The sequence below is a fragment of the Onychostruthus taczanowskii genome, unplaced genomic scaffold, assembly GCF_017590055.1.
Source record: "Onychostruthus taczanowskii isolate IOZ18803 unplaced genomic scaffold, ASM1759005v1 scaffold34, whole genome shotgun sequence".
NCBI lineage: Eukaryota > Metazoa > Chordata > Aves > Passeriformes > Passeridae > Onychostruthus > Onychostruthus taczanowskii.
In genome coordinates, this window is record NW_024500794.1 from 5447660 (window position 1) to 5468750 (window position 21091).

The 21091-nt window shown below is 41.4% G+C and overlaps 1 protein-coding gene across 6 annotated transcripts in view; it reads left to right on the forward strand.

Annotated features, from left to right (window-relative positions):
• ZBTB20 (zinc finger and BTB domain containing 20) overlaps positions 1-19149 on the forward strand; it is a 476227-nt gene extending 457078 nt beyond the window's left edge. For all 6 annotated transcript variants that reach the window (XM_041410847.1, XM_041410848.1, XM_041410849.1 and 3 more), the window contains 2 exons: positions 8309-9916; positions 15281-19149. In XM_041410847.1, coding sequence (XP_041266781.1) covers positions 8309-9916; positions 15281-15699 — 2027 coding nt within the window. In that variant the 3' untranslated portion in view covers positions 15700-19149. The remainder of the gene's footprint in view (positions 1-8308; positions 9917-15280) is intronic.
• The last annotated feature ends 1942 nt before the right edge of the window (positions 19150-21091 follow it).

Here is a 21091-nt window from a genome sequence, read left to right on the forward strand (position 1 = left end):
GTCGTTTTTCTTCCTGGGAAATGGTGCCATCATGTGGAGATGTTTTCTCTGTTTCTTGTTTTAATAGGGCAGTTGTGAGGTTTTCTCCCTCTACATTTTAAAGAAGTGCATTAAAATGCTGTTTGGCAAACTTATATTTCACTAACAGAAATAGATTACAGCTGATTGGGGCACAGGAATTAACACCCTTGAAGTGATATGGCCACATCCTGTTGAAATCCCTGTTAATGTAGCTGTGATGACAGCTCCAGGGCTTCTTCTGTAACGTTATACATGTTGCTTGGAGGTGGTGTAGATACCCACAGAAGTATCCCCATCAATGCAGTTCATTTCTGTGCTATGGAGATACAGTGGCATGGCTGTAGATAGTCTGCAGACAAGGTCTGTGAGAGGAACTGAGATCATGAGAGTGTGTGTATATGTATATGTGCCACTGTTTAGTGCAGATATATTTGACTGGACCCCAAATATGTGCCTGGGAATAAAAAATAGCTTTTGCCTATGTGCTCTTCAAAGTGTCTTTGGAATTTCTAAAATAGCAAGTACACAAATTGGATTAAAAGAGGGAAATTAAATATCCTGGCTCAAAATCTAATACTTCTGTAACTTAAAAACAGCTGAATGTGCTGTAACACTGGCTTTGGTCACTGCACTGCTATGAATTGGAGTCAGTTTTTACCTGGTGTTTTACAATTTTAACTAGGATGCTGACCATAAAGAGGAATGGAAGAATTAAGGCACTAGAGTACTTGGAGAAGAAAACTAGGTTTTTTGAGAGCCTGGAGAATAAAATTTGAACAAACTTGTGGAATGAATTCTTGATATTTCTGTAGTATTCTTTATCCAAGGATGCAAAACAATTCCTTGAGGCAGGCAGTCCTGCAGGACTGGGTGCACGATGCTGTCCCTGTTCCTGGTGCGGAGCAAACTGAGGCACAGACATTGCCACCTGTGGTTTTCAGGGCAAACAGGGTTAGTGCCAGTGGACACCTCCTGAGGTGTGTCAGGCAAAGCACAGGAAGGTGACCTGCCTGCCCCCCCCAGGCCTGGAGCCTGAAATAGAGGCTTTTGTGCTTGACACTAGGGATTTATATCCACTGGGTATAAAAGCCAATTTATGTAGAGAACACCCATGGTTTAGTCTTCAGTTTTATGTAAAATGGATATCTCATCATTCAGTAAATGGTAAAAAGGACGTGGCAACTAACTGAATAAATCATCTCTAGGAAATGTGCTGAGCGTTTTCTAGTCTGAAGAAAAAGTCTCCTGAAAAAAAGTTCAGGCAAACTCTTACTTGCCTTCTCCTTGGAGAATAAGGTTGTGTTTGTGTGTGCATACATTTCTGTCTTTCAAACAAATGTAGTTATTAGCTACAAAATTTAGAGAAGTTTGACAGCTTTCAGAACACAGTGATTTTTTCTTCCATAGAGTGTATTACTGACACATTAATAGATGTTGTGCTGGTAAAAATACAGTACTTCCTGTTAAATGTAGACTGCTACATATTTTGATTCTAACAACAATCTGGTAGGGTTAGGGCAATTTGTGTAGTGTCATCTGGTGTTTGTTTTGGGTAGATATTATAGAAGGAGATACTGATTTTCAAGATGTTCAAGCAGATGATTGGGTGAAAACTCCAGCAAACCTTTAAAGCAACAGAAAGCAAGGGCTACTCCTGGTCAGATCTCCTGCTGAGGATACAAATGTTCTTCTGTGTTCCTGAAACTCCAGAGAAGCTTTTCTTCTTGCAGGCCCCTGTTTAGAATGAGGCCAAATATTCAGAAGAATCAGTCTGAGCAGGCAGAGCTGACTTGCTCTCTGCCCATATTTGAGATGCACTGAGAAGTCACACGTGTCAGGTTTTCAGGATTTAAATTCTGGTCACTTCCTTGAGTGGAAGAAATGCTACTCCACTGAATTGGTCCCAGAGAGTTGGAAGTTAATGCAGGACTAATGTGGTGTATGTAAACACTAGATAGGAATTTTTGCTCTGTTAATCCAGCTTTATAGTAACTAACTTGATAACAACAGAAAATCAAGCTTTATCAATTGGGATAAATCAGGTCATTGAGGCTGAAGAAAGCACTCACAGTTGTTCCGGTGCAAAGTTTGGAATACAAGACACTAATGTATGGAAATGAGCACTTCCTATAGAAATTGTGGGGCTATAGCAGCTTTCACATTGTGATGGATATGCTGTATCTTGAGGGAACTGTTGTGTTTGTGAAAGAGTTGAGATCTTCATTCCAGCATAAGGATTCTTTACTCACATGCATCTTTCTTAAGGAAGATCTGTTTTGATAACAGGGCTTTGTTTGCTTGGGGTTATTTATTCTGTGAGGTCTTTAAAGAGTATCATAGACAATGATATATAGGCAACCCCTTCATTCACCTCCTTCAGCTAGAATACTTGATCTGTGTTCGGGCTGCATTTTAAGTGAAAGAATATGGAAGAAGATAAAAAGGAGGAGAATAGCTGTAACTGGTGAGGATGATTTGGAGACCTAAGTTTGTATTTTATAGAAAAGACAGGTGTAAAGAAGAAAATGAGGCACCTTCCAGTATATAACGGAGTGCTGTAAAGAGGAAAATGGTCAATAGCTCACCCTGTCTGTTAGGGGAAGGGGTTGAGTGATCAGTTTCAAATTTAAATACTAAGAAATCTCTCTTGCTAGAAAGATAATAGACTGTCTGTCTGGGGAGGGAGTGGAAATCCACAGTGTTGTTTTTGCAAACATGGAAGACAAATTTCTGAAGAGATAGTGTAGGTAAATTATGAGGAAAAATAGTAGACATGAGGAAAAATAGTAGACTAGATGACTCTCTGAAGAACATAATGCATCCACTTGATACAAACAGGAGGCTGTCCAATAGTTGGTGTGGAAACCAAGGATTAAAGATTTCCAAAACCACACATGGTAGAGGAAGAGAGTAAGGACTAGATGATACTTACTTCTTGTCTTCAGCAGCAGATTATTAGGTTTGTTGTGCTCCCAGGAACTAGTGGCTGGATTACTGATGTACAGAAAAGCAGTTCCAGAAGTAGAAGCCACCTACCAAGCCTAACTTCTACATCTTTGTCCTAGCCCAAGGTGTTCTCCCACCTAGGGAAACACTTGTCATCTTGATAATAAAAACATAAGGGGACTATATTCTGTACGACATGCAGTGTCTCCAACCTTTTTACCATCTCTCAAAGTGTGCATTCTTCTTAATGCAAGGCTTGGGAAGGTTGTTGGAAAGACAAACTAGGCAAAAATACCAAGCTAGTTATCTTGTCTAAATGAGACATCAGTGAGATATTTTGCAGACAATTCTCTAAATTCTTCAGTGCAAGATTGAAGCAAAAACTAAATCTGTATATATGTCAGCAAGCCCACCAGTTCTCAAGGATATAGAACAATTATTCTCAATTCCCCATAAGTATGAAAGCAAGATACTTTCACTCTGCTAGTCATTCCTGTGAATGAGCACACAGTATGTTTCCAAAAAAGCTTGGATTCCAGCATGCTAGGCAGTTTTGCTTCAGGTGAATGCTGTGCTGAGGTGCTGAGCTACTGCTGAGTTGCAGTAACTGTGATGGGTTCATCACCACTGTGTGTCTAGAATGGTAGTCATTACTGTGCAATGAGCTTTGAGATACCGTGATTTTAAAAGACACTAGAGAAAATCAAATTCTCTGATATTCTTCAGTTATGAGCATTAGGACTTTCAGCAGTTGGCTTTGCAGAAAGGGACATCTAGTGGCTGTACAGAAAAAAAACCTTGCAAAAAGCATTTTCAAATGTATAACGTAGCCATTTGTGTATGACCTGCAGTGTTCGATATCCTGTTCTTCTTTTTGATTCTACTGCATCATGTGTTTTCTGGAGGTAATTTTTTATGGTTTTGACAAACAAAAAAAAAATCACCATTTTGAGCCATTACTTTCTAGCTTCATGTAGGTCTGTGTATGGTTACGCTGGCAAATAGAAAACTGCCTCAATCCATGCTTGATGTACCTCACTGCTGCACTTCCAGTTTTCTATAGCATCTTCCAGGAGTCCACTGCCTGCTGTTTCCTTCTGCCATTGCCTTACCCTTTGGTACTGTACTTGGAGAGCTTGTCATTGTTATTGTCATGGTAAAACCTACTTTATTTTGAATGCCCATAGCATAAAAGTCAGCAGGAGGGGTGGATGAGATTCAGGGAAACACTAATCTAAGCATTCAGTCATGTATTACACAACAAAAGTTTTTTCCTTTCCCATCCACGTTGTGCTCCTTCTTACTAGTTGAGGATGAATTCCATGCATGTTTCTATGAATAGGCTGACAGTTTAATCGGTACATTTGCATACGGGCAAATGAAGCTTTTTTCAAAGTTGCACAGTAATATGTTTCACCTTTATACCATGCCAGCTTCAAATTGTATCCCAGGAGGATTTCAAATGTGCATAATCTGTGCAGTTGTCTGGGCTTTTTTCCTTTCTTTTTTTTCTGCCTTTTTTTTTTTTTTTTTTTAAACTGGCAAATGCCTATTCATTCCCCATCTGGGTAAGAATGGCCTTTGCATTTTCACACCCATTCTTTCCTATATGGTTTGTGAATACCCCTCCAATCAGAACTTGCTTCACAGAAAGGGGACAAAACCATTTTACAGGAGTTTCTCAGAATAAGTCCATTGGGATCTCTACATCATGTTTACTGGACAAAAAAAAAGGGGAGTACTTAACAAAGACCACTTGAATTTCACAGAAAGTTTCCCACTGTCTCGAGTTTAAAAGAGTGGCAGGCCTGAGGAGAGCCCTAGACAGGAGTCTTTTTCCTGAGCTGGGCATTCTGTGCAGTGACAAGTAGGTGAGTGTGCATGTGTGCAGCTGGGCCTTGTGAGGAGCTGACACACTTTCTGGCTTGTCCAAGGCTCTAGGAGTCTTTGTCAGAATGTGGCATTTACTTAGACTCAAACCTGCATTGGCAAGTCTGTTTTTTGTGAGCAACATCACCTTTGGACTTTCAGCTTAGAACAGCATGAAGTAGGGTCAACCACAAAACTTGGATCTGGACCTGGTTTCGTGCAAAGAGGGAAAGGATCCATCTTGGACAGCAAGTTTTGCTACAGACCAATCCCTGGAATTTGTTAAAACTGCTCTTTATACTGATGTGACTTGTGTAGTAGTGGTTCTGACACTTACACAAATTATTTGTTTGCCTGGACTTTGGATAAATATGGTTTACAGTGTTGAAGTCAAGGAAAGTGGCCTAGAAAAATCATCCTCAAAATCTGTATTCGCTCTTTTTTACCATTTATTGTGTGTCTCTTCCAACCACCCTTCTTTTATCCTCAAGGAGTAAATTTCAGTTGCTTCTCAGTTGCAGTGGTAGATGTTCCAGCAGTGAGAGGATCTTTTTAAGGGCAAACTGTAATAGCAGTAAAAAAAAATGTCATTTATGAAGTGGCTCAGTTGGCTTTCAGACCAGCTCCTACACCATGAGGAGCATCCTAGATCAGTTCCTATAGGAGAGCTATTCACATCACTCTTACAAATGCATACAAATCTCTTTTTTTGTAGCCAGGATCAATTTCAACTGCCTGTTTTCATTAAGTTCCCTAAGGATTTCCCTAAATTCCACCCATGTTAAACTATGGCAGAACCAAATACACTGTGGCTACACAACTCTTGATTCCCACAGCCAGGACCTGAGAATGGCTGTTGAAACTTATAGGTGAACCTTGTCCTTCCTCCTTTCTGTACATATATGTGGGTAAATGGTGGAATTCACATTCCCAGGAAGTCATTCAGTCTCATGATGCATGTCACGCCTTTCTGGAAAGGAGTTGTCCTAAGGATGCATTTTTCAGAGTTCTGCTCACAATATCAATTTTACCTGCCAAGGAGCATAGTAACAAAGTAGGTTTCTTTTCTCAAGTCAAGTGACCTGTCTGTAGCATCTCTGGCATTGTGCATGTTAAAGGTAGGATTTTTGGGTTATTGAGTTAGACTGCTGCATATTTCTTCTTATTATCAAATACCTCATTTGACAAAACTGAACACAGAGATGTGTTTCTGTGAAAGTGAGTCCTAGGAGCAAACCAAGTAGTCACTGATACTCCTCAAAGATAGATGGAGATAAATGGGTACAATCACTTGCTATGGCCTATAGTAAGTCACCTATTTATCAATAATTTTCCACTCTTCTGTTGCCCCACTGGTATGAAGCTTTTGCCAAGGATTCTGACTTTGTCTGTAAATACATTTTAGATTCTTGTACGATCTGACATGTTTGGCAGGGAAGCATCTGGAACTGCCCTGGAGGCCTCTGGAGAATTGCTCTGTCAGGAAGGAGGAGGAAATACATCTCTTCTCTACATTATTTTGTGTAATAATAGTTGCAATGCCCTTGAAGGAAAGTCTCCCCATTTCTAAGATGTTTTTCTAGTCCTATGGTCAGTCCCATTAGAGAAAGAAATTCAGGTTTCCTGCCTAAGCTTATAAACAAGAGAGCTGTATTTCACAACTTCCATCATGGTGTTGGTGATTTCCTCCTTGTTTCTTCTATGTGAGCATCCCCTCAGCATGCTAATCACACATGGAAATTAGCGACCTTCTGGTACAGATTGGTTTACATCTGTTGACACGGGACTTCTTCAGGCAGCTTGGCCCCTTTGTTCCTGGCCTTTGTGCTTCCCTTTTATCATCAGCTACTTCAAAGAATTAAAGTAACCACTTTTGTCCAGGTGGTTTCTCTTGGAAACACCAGAACAGAGGGTGCTTGAGATGTTGGTAGTGAATAAATGGGAAGAAAAAGGCAGAGCAGGGAGGTTGCCACATTTGCCTGCAAATTGCAATGAGCAGTGTTCGACTGCCTGTGGATGAGATGTAAAGCACTCCTTGGGGTGGAGCAGAGAGACATTGCTGGGCTAAAAGGCCTGTGTATGCCTATGAACTGCTTCCAGTGCTATTTATTTGCTCTGTACATTTGTTAGACAGTGACAATAAGCTAGTTTAATTTACTCACATTTAACAACTTCTGGTTTTGGATGCTCACACATTACCAAGCTACTGTGGCAAGAGTGGTTAGATCTTTGGTGGGAATATGCAAGACAAAATGCCTGTAATACCAGTGGTGATTTAGCATTACTTTGTCTAATTTTCTACAAACCAAGGTGCTGCATGTACTACACATGCTTAAAAGAATTATTAATAGTGTTTTATTCGTTCACCATTCAAGGGACAATTGATTCTTTATAATTAAAAGGTGATACCATAGTTTCTGCCTGTCAAAATCCAAATATATGAAAATTTGGTAAAGAACAGGAAAGGAAATGGGAAATCACTGAAACCAAAGCAAGAAAGATGAAGATAGGGAACAGTGGATTGGCAGATTGAGAAATTTCTTTTCAGTCACTTGTAAATTTTGAAGATTATGTTAGCTCTGTGTCCAAATTGGTTAGATGCTTTTCTAAACTGTTCTCTATTTAGATTATTCAGCCAAACTAAGACAAAATCTTCTTTGGAGTAAATGTCTGTAATTTTCCAGTTTCTGTCAAGTAAATAACAGCAGGAGAACATTTGTTTCTACTTGATGGCATTCTGGTGCGAGTCAGAACTTGGGATATGCTAAAAATGAAGGGGACAGCTCATGTTAACTTCTTGCTTTGGGTTCTTTCAGAAAATTGTTTGTCACTATTGGGTAGCAAATGTTCTAAACCACAACCCCAGACAAAACTCTGCGTGGGATTTTAGGAACATTTACAGCCTAAATCATGCACCAGATTTGGATTTTACAAAGTGACTGCTAGTTTTTTTGATACAAGTAACTGCTGTGCAACACAGGATCTAAATTCCTTAAAATACCAATCTAGATTGAAATCTTATTTCATATATACTCTTTGCATTAACAACTTGGGGTCATTACAGATTCTGATCTCTTCTGGCATAAATCCAATCCAGAGTTTAAAATCCAGCTTTAATCCATGTGCTCAGTGTTTACAATTGGCTGGCTCTAAGCTTTTTAAAGCCAGATAAACTGATAGGAAGTCCAAGTCTCAGGAGTGTGATTGGAATTCAGGTCCAGCTACACCTGTCTTCATTTGGTTTTGTCCAAAGATTCAGGACTTGAGCTTCTGGAATTGAGCAGGGAAGTTTACTTGTAGCCCTACAAAATGATGTGTTGTTACTGATGCCTCTGTGTGTGGTTTTTCCAGTGTGTCAGTTTTGTTTACGCAGTGGGAAGTTGCCTTTGCCAGCACTCTCACTGTGGCCCTGCAGAGGACAAGACTCAATCTGTTCTTTTTTTGTTTGCTTTTGTCACCCACTTTGCTCCAGGTAACATCAGTTGCAAGGGGATGACAGAGCGCATTCATAGCATCAACCTTCACAACTTCAGCAATTCCGTGCTCGAGACCCTCAACGAGCAGCGCAACCGTGGCCACTTCTGTGACGTGACGGTCCGCATCCACGGGAGCATGCTGCGCGCCCACCGCTGCGTGCTGGCGGCTGGCAGCCCCTTCTTCCAGGACAAGCTGCTGCTGGGCTACAGTGACATCGAGATCCCCTCAGTGGTGTCAGTCCAGTCTGTGCAAAAGCTCATTGACTTCATGTACAGCGGGGTGCTGCGGGTCTCCCAGTCAGAGGCCCTCCAAATCCTCACAGCCGCCAGCATCCTGCAGATCAAGACTGTGATTGATGAGTGCACAAGGATTGTCTCACAAAACGTGGGAGATGTCTACCCAGTGATTCAGGATTCTGGCCAAGAGACACCCAGGGGAACACCTGAATCAGGCACCTCGGGGCAGAGCACTGACACAGAGTCTGGCTACCTGCAGAGCCATTCACAGCACAGTGTGGACAGGATCTATTCAGCCCTCTATGCCTGTTCCATGCAAAATGGCAGTGGGGAGCGCTCCTTTTACAGTGGAGCTGTGGTCAGCCACCATGAGACAGCCCTGGGACTCCCCAGGGACCATCACATAGAAGATCCCAGCTGGATTACCCGGATCCATGAACGGTCGCAGCAGATGGAGCGGTACCTCTCCACCACTCCAGAGACCACACACTGCCGGAAGCAGCCCCGCCCTGTCCGAATTCAAACCCTGATGGGCAACATCCATATTAAACAGGAGATGGAGGATGACTATGACTACTATGGCCAACAGAGGGTGCAGATCCTTGAGCGCAATGAGTCTGAGGAATGCACTGAGGACACCGACCAAGCAGAAGGCACTGAGAGCGAGCCCAAAGGGGAGAGTTTTGACTCGGGTGTCAGTTCCTCCATTGGCACTGAGCCTGATTCCATGGAGCAGCAGTTTATGGCTGGTCTGGGCCGGGATGGGCAGCAAGAACCTACTCAAGCAGATCAAAATGATGTCCCTGCTGATGGCACTCAGCCACAGCAGCAGCAGCAACATGTAGATGCCAACTCTTCCTCACCAGAGAGAAGCAATGATGTTGAAATGGACAGCAAAGTGCTCACAGTCAATAACAGCACCGAAAAGGGGGCTTTGCAGCCTTCTGTCAACACATCTGTTGCCCAGCCATTGCCAACCACACAGATCTACTTACGCCAGACAGAAACCCTCACCAGCAATCTAAGGATGCCACTGACTCTGACCAGCAACACTCAGGTCATTGGAACAGCTGGCAACACCTACCTGCCTGCCCTTTTCACCACGCAGTCTGCTGGCAGTGGCCCTAAGCCTTTTCTCTTCAGCCTGCCCCAGCCTTTAGCTGGCCAACAGACACAGTTTGTGACAGTGTCCCAGCCCGGCCTGTCAACCTTTACTGCCCAGCTGCCAGCCCCACAGCCCTTGGCCCCGTCTGCGGGCCACAGCACAGCGGGTGGGCAAGGCGAAAAAAAGCCTTACGAGTGCACTCTCTGTAACAAGACTTTCACCGCCAAACAGAACTACGTCAAGCACATGTTTGTACACACAGGTAAGAGTGCTTCCCTTTGGCTTGCATGTGGAGCCACAGAAAGCCCTTTACAACCATGGACTTACACTTTGTTTGCCAGCCTGCCAGTCCCCAGGATAAAGAGGAGGGAGGGCTTATCCAGGGAGCTGGTGTTACTGAACACTTCTTGGCCTTACTGCACTGAAGTTGAGTCCCTGCAGAAAAAATACAGATCCCAAATAGGGGCCTAACTGTGCATGGTGCAGAAACAAGTTCATTTCTCTTGGAGTAAAATGCGTCTTGCATCCTTCCAAGGAAATGGTGAGCATTCATTGTACCCTGCAAGCTGACCAGGCAACATTAAGTGGAAGAGAGGAAACTAATAGGTCATAAGAAAAATTGTATCTACTAAGAAAGGGCATCCTCCTGTAGGTTTTACAGATATGGGGGGGATTAAGCTCAAGTAATGGTGAGGTTAGGGTGTTGTGATAAGGCACGAAATGATGACACAGACACTGCTGCTCTCGAAGGGAACAAAAAAGAAGAACCTTTATTTTCTGACTCCAACATTTATAGTTTTCCAAAGGTGCCAGTGGATTGGAGGGTGACAGTGCCACCTCTCTAATGCCCCTGGACAGACCAAGGGTCCATCAATTCTCTCCACCTCCATGAAAGAATGCAAAACATAGGTTATTTACAGAACTGTGTGTGAGAAAGTTTGTTGAAAGAATGTAAACATCAGAAGGCTTAACAAAGTCTTACAAAATCAGGGCGACAGTTAGGGCAAATTCATTACTGGTGGAGCTGCAGCAGTAGGTCCAGACCTGGATGTTACACACACTGCCACAGATTTTCTAGATCTCACATACTACTATAAGAAAGTAAATCTGGGGTTTTGTCAGAAAGTCTTTCTGTACTTTACTGAGGCTAATTGCTGTAATCCCTTGTCTCTTGGTAAGTCAGAGACATCACTAGCTGTGAGTACAGAAACATGGGGTTCAATGAGAAAATATTTAAAGAATATATGTGGAACACGACATCAGCACCTTTCTGTTTAAAACTGCAGCTGCTTTAGTACATAGTTTATGGTCTGTTGAGATAACACAGGTAACCATATTTGCCACTGAGCCAAAACTGCCTTTTCTAGCTTTGCCAAGTTATGAGACTTCAAAGCAAGGATATGTATTTTACATGGAAGAGTTGTCATGGGTTCAGGACTGCTTTGCTTGCTTTAGACCTTGGCTCTTCCTGCTGTTGAAGAGACATTCTAGTTTAGCGAAAGAGTAAATATTTCTTTCTCCAAGCAGTGGCTTTGTTAACATCAGATCTTAAAATACATGCTGGGTTTGTGATACATGGAGGAGAACCTGGAAACATTGCCCAACATGCCTCTCTGTTGGATGCAATAATTTCAATTCCATGTGTAAACTTTTAAGTTCAACTTACCCGTATTTATCACTTAAATGAAAAACTCCTCTAGACATCTATAGCAGACATGTACATATACAAAAAGATCAACTTTTCAGGACTGGTACGAAATGTATAATTGCAAGGATCAAGAGTCCTGAATCCCAAGATTACCTTTGTGTCTGTTTATGTTCTCCATCTCTCTGTTGTGGATGAGGAGCTAAAATGCTACATAGATAGTACTGGTATTCAGAACACAGTCAACTATATCTGCTTGCATTATTGTTCTAAAAGCTGAAAAGACTGGTTTACAAATAACTTCACTGAGATTAGGCACTTTATTTCCCCTACAACTGCATTTTGGTTTTGGAGTCAAATAAAGAATAATACTGGAAGACCTGATCTAAAACATTCTTAGCTACTACAAGTAATATCAACCGAGGAAATTGATAGGCATCTTGAATCATGAATTAATATTTTACTTGTGTGGGTCTGAGAATGCCCTAAAAAATGAACTGTGGTGGCAAGGAAAGATTTGGGTAGATAAATCATTTCAAAATTCATTTAGGAGCTAACTGTCTCCTGGGAGAATAATTTCACCTTAACCCACAGAGAGATACGCTTCCAAAAAACCCTCCTGAAAATAATCATTATGTGTGCAGCCTCAGATAAAGTTCTACCTTGTCCCGTGCTGGACAGGATCATTACAAAAATAGAGGGGAGACCCCTCTTCCCACTGTCAGGGTGACTTTTCCTTAGGCCTGTTGAAAGAAGCCAGGCAAAGTGGCCCTGGAAAGATCCACGGAAAAAATGAGAAGTTTGGGAGATGCAGATGTTTGAATTAATCTTTCTGTTTGGGGGGCTCACAAGAGAAGTCATGGAAGAGTCTAATCATAAACCTGAATTCAGTAACTTAAAGGCCTCTTATATCTCTGTATGTTTTTATGCTTCCAAAAACTACAGTCTGATTAGCTTTCTGTGCAACAGAAAACGACCTCCTTTTCTTCTTTTACATGGGTGCAACATATTAGAGATTGCTATTTTTCCATGTTCCATGTAGACTCACTTCAATATATCCCCCAGTATTGTGGAAATACAGTGCTAGAGTGTATGCACTTGTCTGCACTTTGTAAGGCACCATTGCTTTTCCCACATATCACGCTGTGATTAATACTGGATTAAAGGCTGGAAAAGACATGCCAAGGGGATCACAGCAGAGCACCAACATTGCTGCCTCCACACCTTTCTAATCTGGTGATAGGACAGTGATGGGATGAGGGCAAGTCATTTGAGGAGTGGCTGAGGTCACTTGGCTTCAGCCTGGAGGAGATTGAGGGGAAACCTCGTTGTGACCTACAGCTTCCTCATGAGGGGAAGTGCAGGGGCAGGAATTGACCTCTTCTCTCTTGTCCAGTGATAAGACACAAGGGAACGGCATGCACCTGTCTCAGGGTAGGTTTAGATTAGATATTAGGAATAGGTTCTTCACCCTTCGGTTGGGGTTGGTGGGCACTAGAACAAGTTCCCCAAGGAATTGGTCACAGCACCAAACCTGGCAGAGTTTGAGAAGCTCTTGGACAATGGTCTCAGGCTCATGGTGTGATTCTTGGGGTGGTGCTGTGCAGGACCAGGAGGTGGAATTTGATGATCCTTGGGAGTCCCTTCCAACTCAGGATTCTATGATTCCATGACCTCAATGTCAGCACCAAGTATCCATTATGGTTAGGGTTCAAAGAGCTGCAGAGCCTACATGACCAGAAGCACAGGGGCTGGAAAAGGGAACCATGACCAGGTGCTGGCGTTGCTTCTTCCCTTCCAGCTCAGGGTATGCTCTGATTCTATTATTCTAATCATCCCATATTGCAGTCTAATACCAGCCAAATACAAAATAAAGAAGCAAAAGGAAGAACATGCACATTTAATTCACTGAGCAAAGTTTTCTCTGGCTTGAAAATGAAGAATCATGGGAATAAAGAATCTACAGTGCTCACTTAGGAAGCACGAAAATTTGCATACAAAAAAGAAAAACTAAAGTTTTGCAATTCTTTGGAGAGGAGAAATCCCAGGAAGGCTTTGAAGCTGAGATTAAAAAGCCACAACCCAGTGTATCTTAGAAACATGAGCAGGCAAAAATTAAGGTGTTTTTCTAGCACAATCTTAACAGGATCTAGAGTGGAGGAGACCAGCTTTCTATGAACTCTGGGACATACATTGCCCAAGGCAAAAATGAGCTCCATAAATACAATCAGCCTCTTGTAAGTTAATCAGACATTATTCGAACTGACACACTATCATTTTCCACATCACGTGTCATGCATATAGGCCTGTTTACACACAGCACAGTCCTGTGTGTGGCAAAGCCATCTGGAAAGCAAGTGAATTTGAGTGAGTGTCTTTCACCAAGTAGGGACAAACTCCTCAAAAGTACAAGGAAGAGCAGCAAGTGGATGTCACCATCATACATGCAAACCATTAAATAAAGAGAAACAGAGACTTGGGGGAGATAAAAAAAAAGTAGGTCTTTCACATCCATTTTAATTATCTTCTCTTAAAATTGAGTATAAGTAGCATATGGTAATCTCACTATACAATGAGTGAATTATATATTATCACAGGCATGTCTTGGTCCCTGAAGATTGACTCTTCAGGAGTTACAACAGTGCCAAACAGACTGTAAAAAGAAGGAAGCAGGATGTCTGTGGAGAATAAAAAAAAAGAGGGGAAATTGGAGAATAACCACAGGAAAATAATTTTCTCAGTCAGGGAAACAGGATCATTTTGATTCTTACAGAGCTGTGGTATCATCGCTGTCCCTGACAGCTTTGGGGATGATGAGTTCCACACATGAAATATACCATTAGTGATTTAGAAAGCAAATTAAAAAGTAGCTTTTGATGGAGCATTGGTTGTTGCCTACATTACCAGTGCAGCAGCATATCATGAAAACATTGCTTGACAACATGAAACATGAGACCATGCCTTATCTTTCAGAACTCTGAGCATGAGGAGGATTTAAGAGTAGTCTGAAAAAAACTGTACATGTGCTCAGCTAAGCATTTTTCCCAGTTTATCCTTGTAGTCACTGGTTTGTCTGAACATAATCAGAGTTCAATTATACGGATTTCTGTAGTAAGTTTTACAACAGTCCTGGGAACACAAGGCAATGTGGAAGATTACATACATGTTTTATCTCCCTCGTTTACCTCGTAAGGTGTTTGATTTAACTGACAGTCAAATCATTCAAGTTTCCTATGTCTTACACTGGGATTTTATCTGTTAGGTTGCCCTTTGCATAGTGCTGGCTGGCCTAGGCAATTCTGTGTTCTGAGGTTCCCTTTTCCAGTACTACTTGTACATGCTTCAGCTATGACATTTGACCAGAAAAGGGAGCAACAAATGTAAACCTCTTATAAAGTGTTGGATTCCTCTGACAATCTCTGTCTCTTCTCTCCTGAGAAATTGAAAGCAATTTGACTGAAATGAGTCTGGCCCAGGTCAGCTGTCTGGTAATCACTGATTTGTCCCTGGTTTTATTGCATGCCGGTGAGGAAATAGAAGCACTGGAAGGTGAAGTAGCATGGCTGAGACTTTCCTGTGTAGAAATGAGCATGAGGAGCAAGACAGGAGGACAGACAGGAGAGGCTGTGCCATTGAAACTGGGTGCAGATGCCAGGACCTTTTAACTCTAGCCCTATCTTTGTCAGCGTCCACCTACTGTGTGAACTGGAAGAAATCACCTGAGCTCCTTTTTACTGTATTTACATGGGGAATTTCTAGAACCCCCTTTGTAAAGCATTTTGAAAGTTCGGGTTGCAAAAAATGTTGTGTGTCAAAACCCTGATTAACAGACTGACTCTTTGCTAGCCAGAGCACCTCTCCAAAGACCCCCATGAGACTTACCATTAGTTTATTGCAAAGAGTTCTACTGAACTGGTTTAATTTTATGATTTTTTTTTTGTCTGTTTGTCTCTCTGTCTCTCTCTCATTGGCAATGGGCAGGTGAGAAACCGCACCAATGCAGCATCTGTTGGCGCTCCTTCTCTTTAAAGGATTACCTAATCAAACACATGGTGACACACACTGGCGTGAGGGCCTACCAGTGCAGCATCTGCAACAAGCGCTTCACCCAGAAGAGCTCCCTTAATGTGCACATGCGTCTCCACCGCGGGGAGAAGTCCTACGAGTGCTACATCTGCAAGAAGAAGTTCTCCCACAAGACCCTGCTGGAGAGGCATGTGGCTCTGCACAGTGCCACCAACGGCACGCCTGGAGCCACTGGCACCGGCGCGAGGGCTGTCCCTGCCGGCGTGGTGGCCTGCACGGAGGGGACCACGTACGTCTGCTCTGTCTGTCCAGCTAAGTTTGACCAAATCGAGCATTTCAACGACCACATGAGGATGCATGTGTCAGACGGATAAGTAGAATCTCTCTCTCTCTCTTTGTTATGAACAACAAAAATAGAAACAACAAAAAAAAAAGCTATGGCACTAGAATTTAAGAAATTATTTTTGTTTCATTTTTACCTTTATTTTCCTCCTTTTTTTGGGTTCATTTCGTTTTGTTGTTTTTTGTACTACATGGAAAACTGTTTTTTGCCTGCTGGTACATTACATTTCCGGAGGCTGGGTGAATAATAATTTTCCCAACCTCCCTCGGATGGTGGCCTTAAGGCCAGGTAGTGCTTCATGAGCTCCACTGGTTGGATCTCTAGCTACTGGCCTCTAAATACAACCCTTCTTTACTACAAAAAGCAAACAACAAAAAAAAAAAAAAAAAACCACAAAAAAAATTTTAAAAAACAGACAAAAAAAATAAAAAAAAAATCTTTTTTCTCACTTGTGAAGAGCACTACAAATAAAGAAACAAAACAAAATATATTACAAATCTACAAGGCCTACTGTCGTTATAAGTACACCGCTTGCAGTGTTTCAATGGACATGATTCACATTGCTGACCGCTTTTGGACTTCACAGTATCCAGTTAGAACTGTGGAATATTTTGCTTCTGGTTGAGCAGCAACCAGAGGAAACAAGGCCCTGCTGGTTTCCACCACGTCTGCTTTCTCACACACACACGCATCCACAAACACACAAAAAGGGCTGAGGGGAATGCGAGGCAGTGCGGCTTGGATAGTGTGGAGTCCCTGCAGGGTGAGGAAAAAGAATCAGAGGTTCCTCACCTGGATTCTGCTCCATCCCTCACTGTCCGGCGCACCCTCCCCGCTGCTTTTCTCGTACCACCACCACCACCTTATAGCAGAAACCAAGAAGATTCAGACAACGAGCAACGGTGGCTTTTTTGTAATTTATTCAGTGTCTTCGCTGAGCACAGGGCCTCAGCACAATCAAGAGGGACTTTCACAGAAGGCAAAGAGAAACACAGAGGAAAATCAAAGATATCAGAGGTTGCAACCTATGGATCTAGGTACAAGAGAAGGGTTAGTTCCCACAATCTTTGCAAAAAAAAAAAAAAAGTTGCATCAGGATTTATTCTTGTGGAAGAAAGAGGAATAGAGGGTGGGAGGGGAATAATAATTAAAAAAAAGAGTTGTTGGGACTTTTTTAATTCAAAATTTTATAGAGGGGCAAAAGTGACGTTTACCAGATAGAATGCTGATTTTTTTAATATATTTACAACAGTATTTGTGTAAAAAATACAAAAAAGTGAGATTGTTAAAAGTAATTTTTCTTTGTTTTCTTTTTTTGTTTTGCATACACTGCCACTAATATCTCCTCTTTTATTATATATATGAATATATATAAAAATATATATTTTATTTTAAATTGAGACTGTTAAGGTTAGCTAACCTGCTTCCAGATAGAGGGGGGGAGGGGAGATGATCTTGCTTTTTATTTTAAAAAAGAGGAAGGATGTTTTCTTAATTTTCTTTTCTAGTATTATTCTCTCTGTTTTCTAATGGAATCAAGAATTACCTGGGTCGATGAGGGGCTCTGTGAAGTCATCTGTGAGATTATCTACTAGTGTTTGTGCATCCTGCAGTATCATTTGAACTGCTACTTTGTTTTTTTGAATTACATGGTTCTCTTTTTGGCTCTTACCAAGCTTCTGTTGTTTCTTTTTTGGTTCCATCTCAGAATTTATTTCTGCTGAAGGACATTTCCTTTTGAGAAAGAGATTTTTCTAGCAATGTTCCCTTGTTTTTGGGGATGATATAAACTGTAGTCTTTATTTGAAAAAGTAATGAAAGTTTTGAAGTGTGTAATGACTAGGATTTCCCTTCTTTTTGGTCACTGGACAAGAATTTATCTGCTGTATTGTTCTCTCATCCCTGCCTTGCTCGCTAGAGAGCTTCCATATTTGTGTGGGAATCTGATCCTGCCCCCAATAATTTGTGCTGATGCCAAAACAACTTAAAATGTTACCATTGCAAATAATCCTCCCTTCATTTGCAAAAAGTCTGAGTGAAGGGCCACATCCCGCATTCTCTGCATAGACAAAGCTATGAAAGGAATGTAGGATCCGTGTGAAAGATTGATTCCTGATCTGCATATATATGTTGGTGTTTTGTATTTTGTTTTATTGTGTTTGGACTGGTGTTCTCCCTACTTGTCTTCTGTGTATCTGTGTAAGAATTTTTTCCCCAAAGCCAACTCCCAAAGTACGTGGGTCCTTAGTTCAGTTGGATCAGTGTATGACACTATCTTTGTCTTGCTTGATATCCATGTGAGGACTTAGACCAACTGCACTCTGGACTTCATATTTTAGGCAGAGAAGAAGCACCTAACAAAAATATGCAAAAAGGAAAAAAGAAAAAATTGCAAGTTTAGCTTTTACTTGTGTCTATATTTAAATTAAGCTTTCTTAAGTTTACAAAACTTTTTGCTTGTGAACACTGAGCATTTCACATGAGACCATTCTTTTATGCTGGACAGCTTTCTGGGTATTGACTTGGTAGATCTCCATATACAATTTTGCATGTTCTTTACACATGCGGCTTCTCTATCAGATACCTGTGATTTAGTACAGGTAACTTCATCGATATGTTCTGTGCCTGTTCCATTACCATTTATTGGGGGAAAAAACCTGACAGGTGGTTCAGTCTCAGAATCTTTCTGTGCCCTGCAAGGTGCTGTTCAGCAGATCCTAAATGCTGAAGCCCAGATTCTTGGCTGCAATATGCAGCATAGAAAGACCTTGAGGTGAGTGCCAGAGCAATTGAGTCTTGTATATGGTAACATCTTTCTTTGTTACCAACTTGTTTGGGTAGTTCAGGGGGTTGGAGAAGGAGCACAAGTTCATTAACAAATATTGTTCTAATAATCACATTGGTAACAGCAATGCTGGTGTATAAATCAAGACGTGAAAAGACAAAGCCCAAGACACAGGGAGGGAGAACTGGTATCTGCCATTTAGACACACTAATTCTATACAGAAGATAAAGGTTCTGGAGACTGGAATGCAGAAGAAAATGAGGAAGGTGAACCTAGACAAAAGGATTGAAGGTTTTTCTTCGGGTAAAGGAGCATTTTTTTCTGAGATCTTTGGTATCAAAGAATATTCTCCCATATGAGGAACTAGTGAAGAATTTTACCCGGCTTACAAATATGTAGCTGCTCATTTGTCATCTGAGGTCTGGGGAAAAGCTGTTTAATTTGCCATTGTAAACCTGGTGAACTGTAGTCAAGATGTAGCATATTCTGGAATATACTTTTGATACCAGAGAGATATGCCAGTAAACATTAAATAAGAATCAGGATCTACATCCACCAAAATCCAAATACTATCCAAATTTTAATCCTTCAGTTTTCATCCTTCCCTAAATCAAAGCATTATCTTTGAAATGCCAATTTTTATAAGGTCTAATAAATTTGAAGTGAATTAAAAATAAGTTGTGAATGAATGAATGAATGAATGATGCCAATTAAAAAAAAAAAAACCATAGTTCTTCAAGTAAAGCAAAGGCATAATTCTAAAACACTTATCAAAGAATTTAGGCCTAGGTCTTCACAATGACTGCCTGTAATGTAAACTGATTTTGTTGGACTTCCAGACTTGATCTTGTAAAATGTGGGGTAACTTGCAGCATGACTGCAAATGTAGCTTAAACTGCTTGTCAGGTCATTCTGAATTTAGAAGCTCAAACATTATCCCCTTTATCTTTTAAAATGTTAAATTCTCTTTGGCAGTTCTTCCTCCCATCTTTTAAATACTTATTTGGTACTTGGAAACAACTATAATATCTGAATGTTACAGGTAGATTCAAGCTTCATATATTGCTACAATATGCCTTTGCAAAAAGAATAGCAGTCACCGTGATCTGGAAACTGCTGCTGACAATGTTTAAGCGAATCTATCTCAGTATGCTTGAAAGGCTTCCTTCAAAACACCCGATGAAGTGATACAGATGAGAAAAAGCAGACTGTAGCACACATCCTTTTGTTGAAGCATGCAATGTCCTGCATTCCTTGAGCTTGATTCTCACTTTTGCTAAAGCTCTCTTCATATTGCTTTGGTAATGGAAAAGGCCATTAAATAGAACATAAATTCAAGCTTACAAGGCCTCTCTGCAAGGCATAAGTGCAATAAAGGAAGCCTTAGAGTGAATGAGAAGTGCCTTCTCTTACTGCTGCTGAGGCTGGTGAAGTGAATTGGAAATGCAGGACTGGCTATAGGTGTTTTGCAGGAACTGCTCTGAGGATACTTTCTCAACATCCATCATGCTTCTACTACACCCAGTTCTGGCCCTTCAAAAACAGCTGCTGTTTTTGAATGCTGTTAGCTTCAAAAACAGCTCAAGTTCCCAGTAAGGCAGCAGGGGAGAATGGCATTTAATTGACTTTTTAAGTGAATGAGACTTCCCTTTGCTCTAAGATCAAAGAGCCCAAGTGGAGTCTGTTTTTCTTCTTTTGATTTCTTTTTCGTCCAAAGGAGAGTTGAGTAATAATCCACATACCATCAGCACCCCACTTCTTGTCAACCCTACTGACTGGGTTCAGTTGACCTTGACCTACTTGATTAATGCTGGATCACTGGCATGGTGAGTGACAAGTCTCTTGACTTTAGTGAGTATTATCCCAACATCTCCTGTCTCCCTTAGTAGTAAAAACAAGTCCCATAGGGAGAAGGTACAAGACATACTCTTTGCAGGGGTTTTTAGTCCAGTCCAAAATCAGAAGCACCCAAACCATTTCACACATAATCAGTATGTCATAGATCTATGACCTTCTTGACAGTCCTATGCTAAGGAAATCCTCCAGTTTTCACTGCTGAAAATGACTTGCCGTTCAAAAGGAAAAAATAGGATGAGCCTGGAAAAGGAAAAGAGAAGGGTCCAGGTAGACTGTCCAGATCCTGACAAGAAGGCTGGAGAGGGACTTTTCACAAGGGCTTGTAGTGATAGGACTGGGAGGAATGGCCTTAAGCTGATGGAGTGTAGGTTTAGATTAGATATTAGGAAGAAATTCTTTATAATAAGGGTGGTGAGATACTGAAACAGGTTGCCCAGAGAAGGTGTGGGCTGTAGGTGTTCAAGATCAGGCTGGATGGGGCTCTGAGAAACATGGTCTAGTGGAAGGTCCCCTGTACATGGCGGGGGGGGTGGAACCAGATGATCTTTAAAGACACTTAAAACCTAAACCATTCTATAATTCTATGATAATGTCAAATCAGGACCTAGTGGTTGTTCTGACAAGAAGAACTAGGCTGTGATATTCAACCCTTTTAATTCAGCATCCAGGTCCTCTGAGCCATTGGAATAAATGTGATAGTAAGGAGTCAGCAGGTAGCCTAATTGAAGCAGTATCTGAACAGCCTGAAGCAAAATAGCTGCTTTTCACATTCCCTGATTTC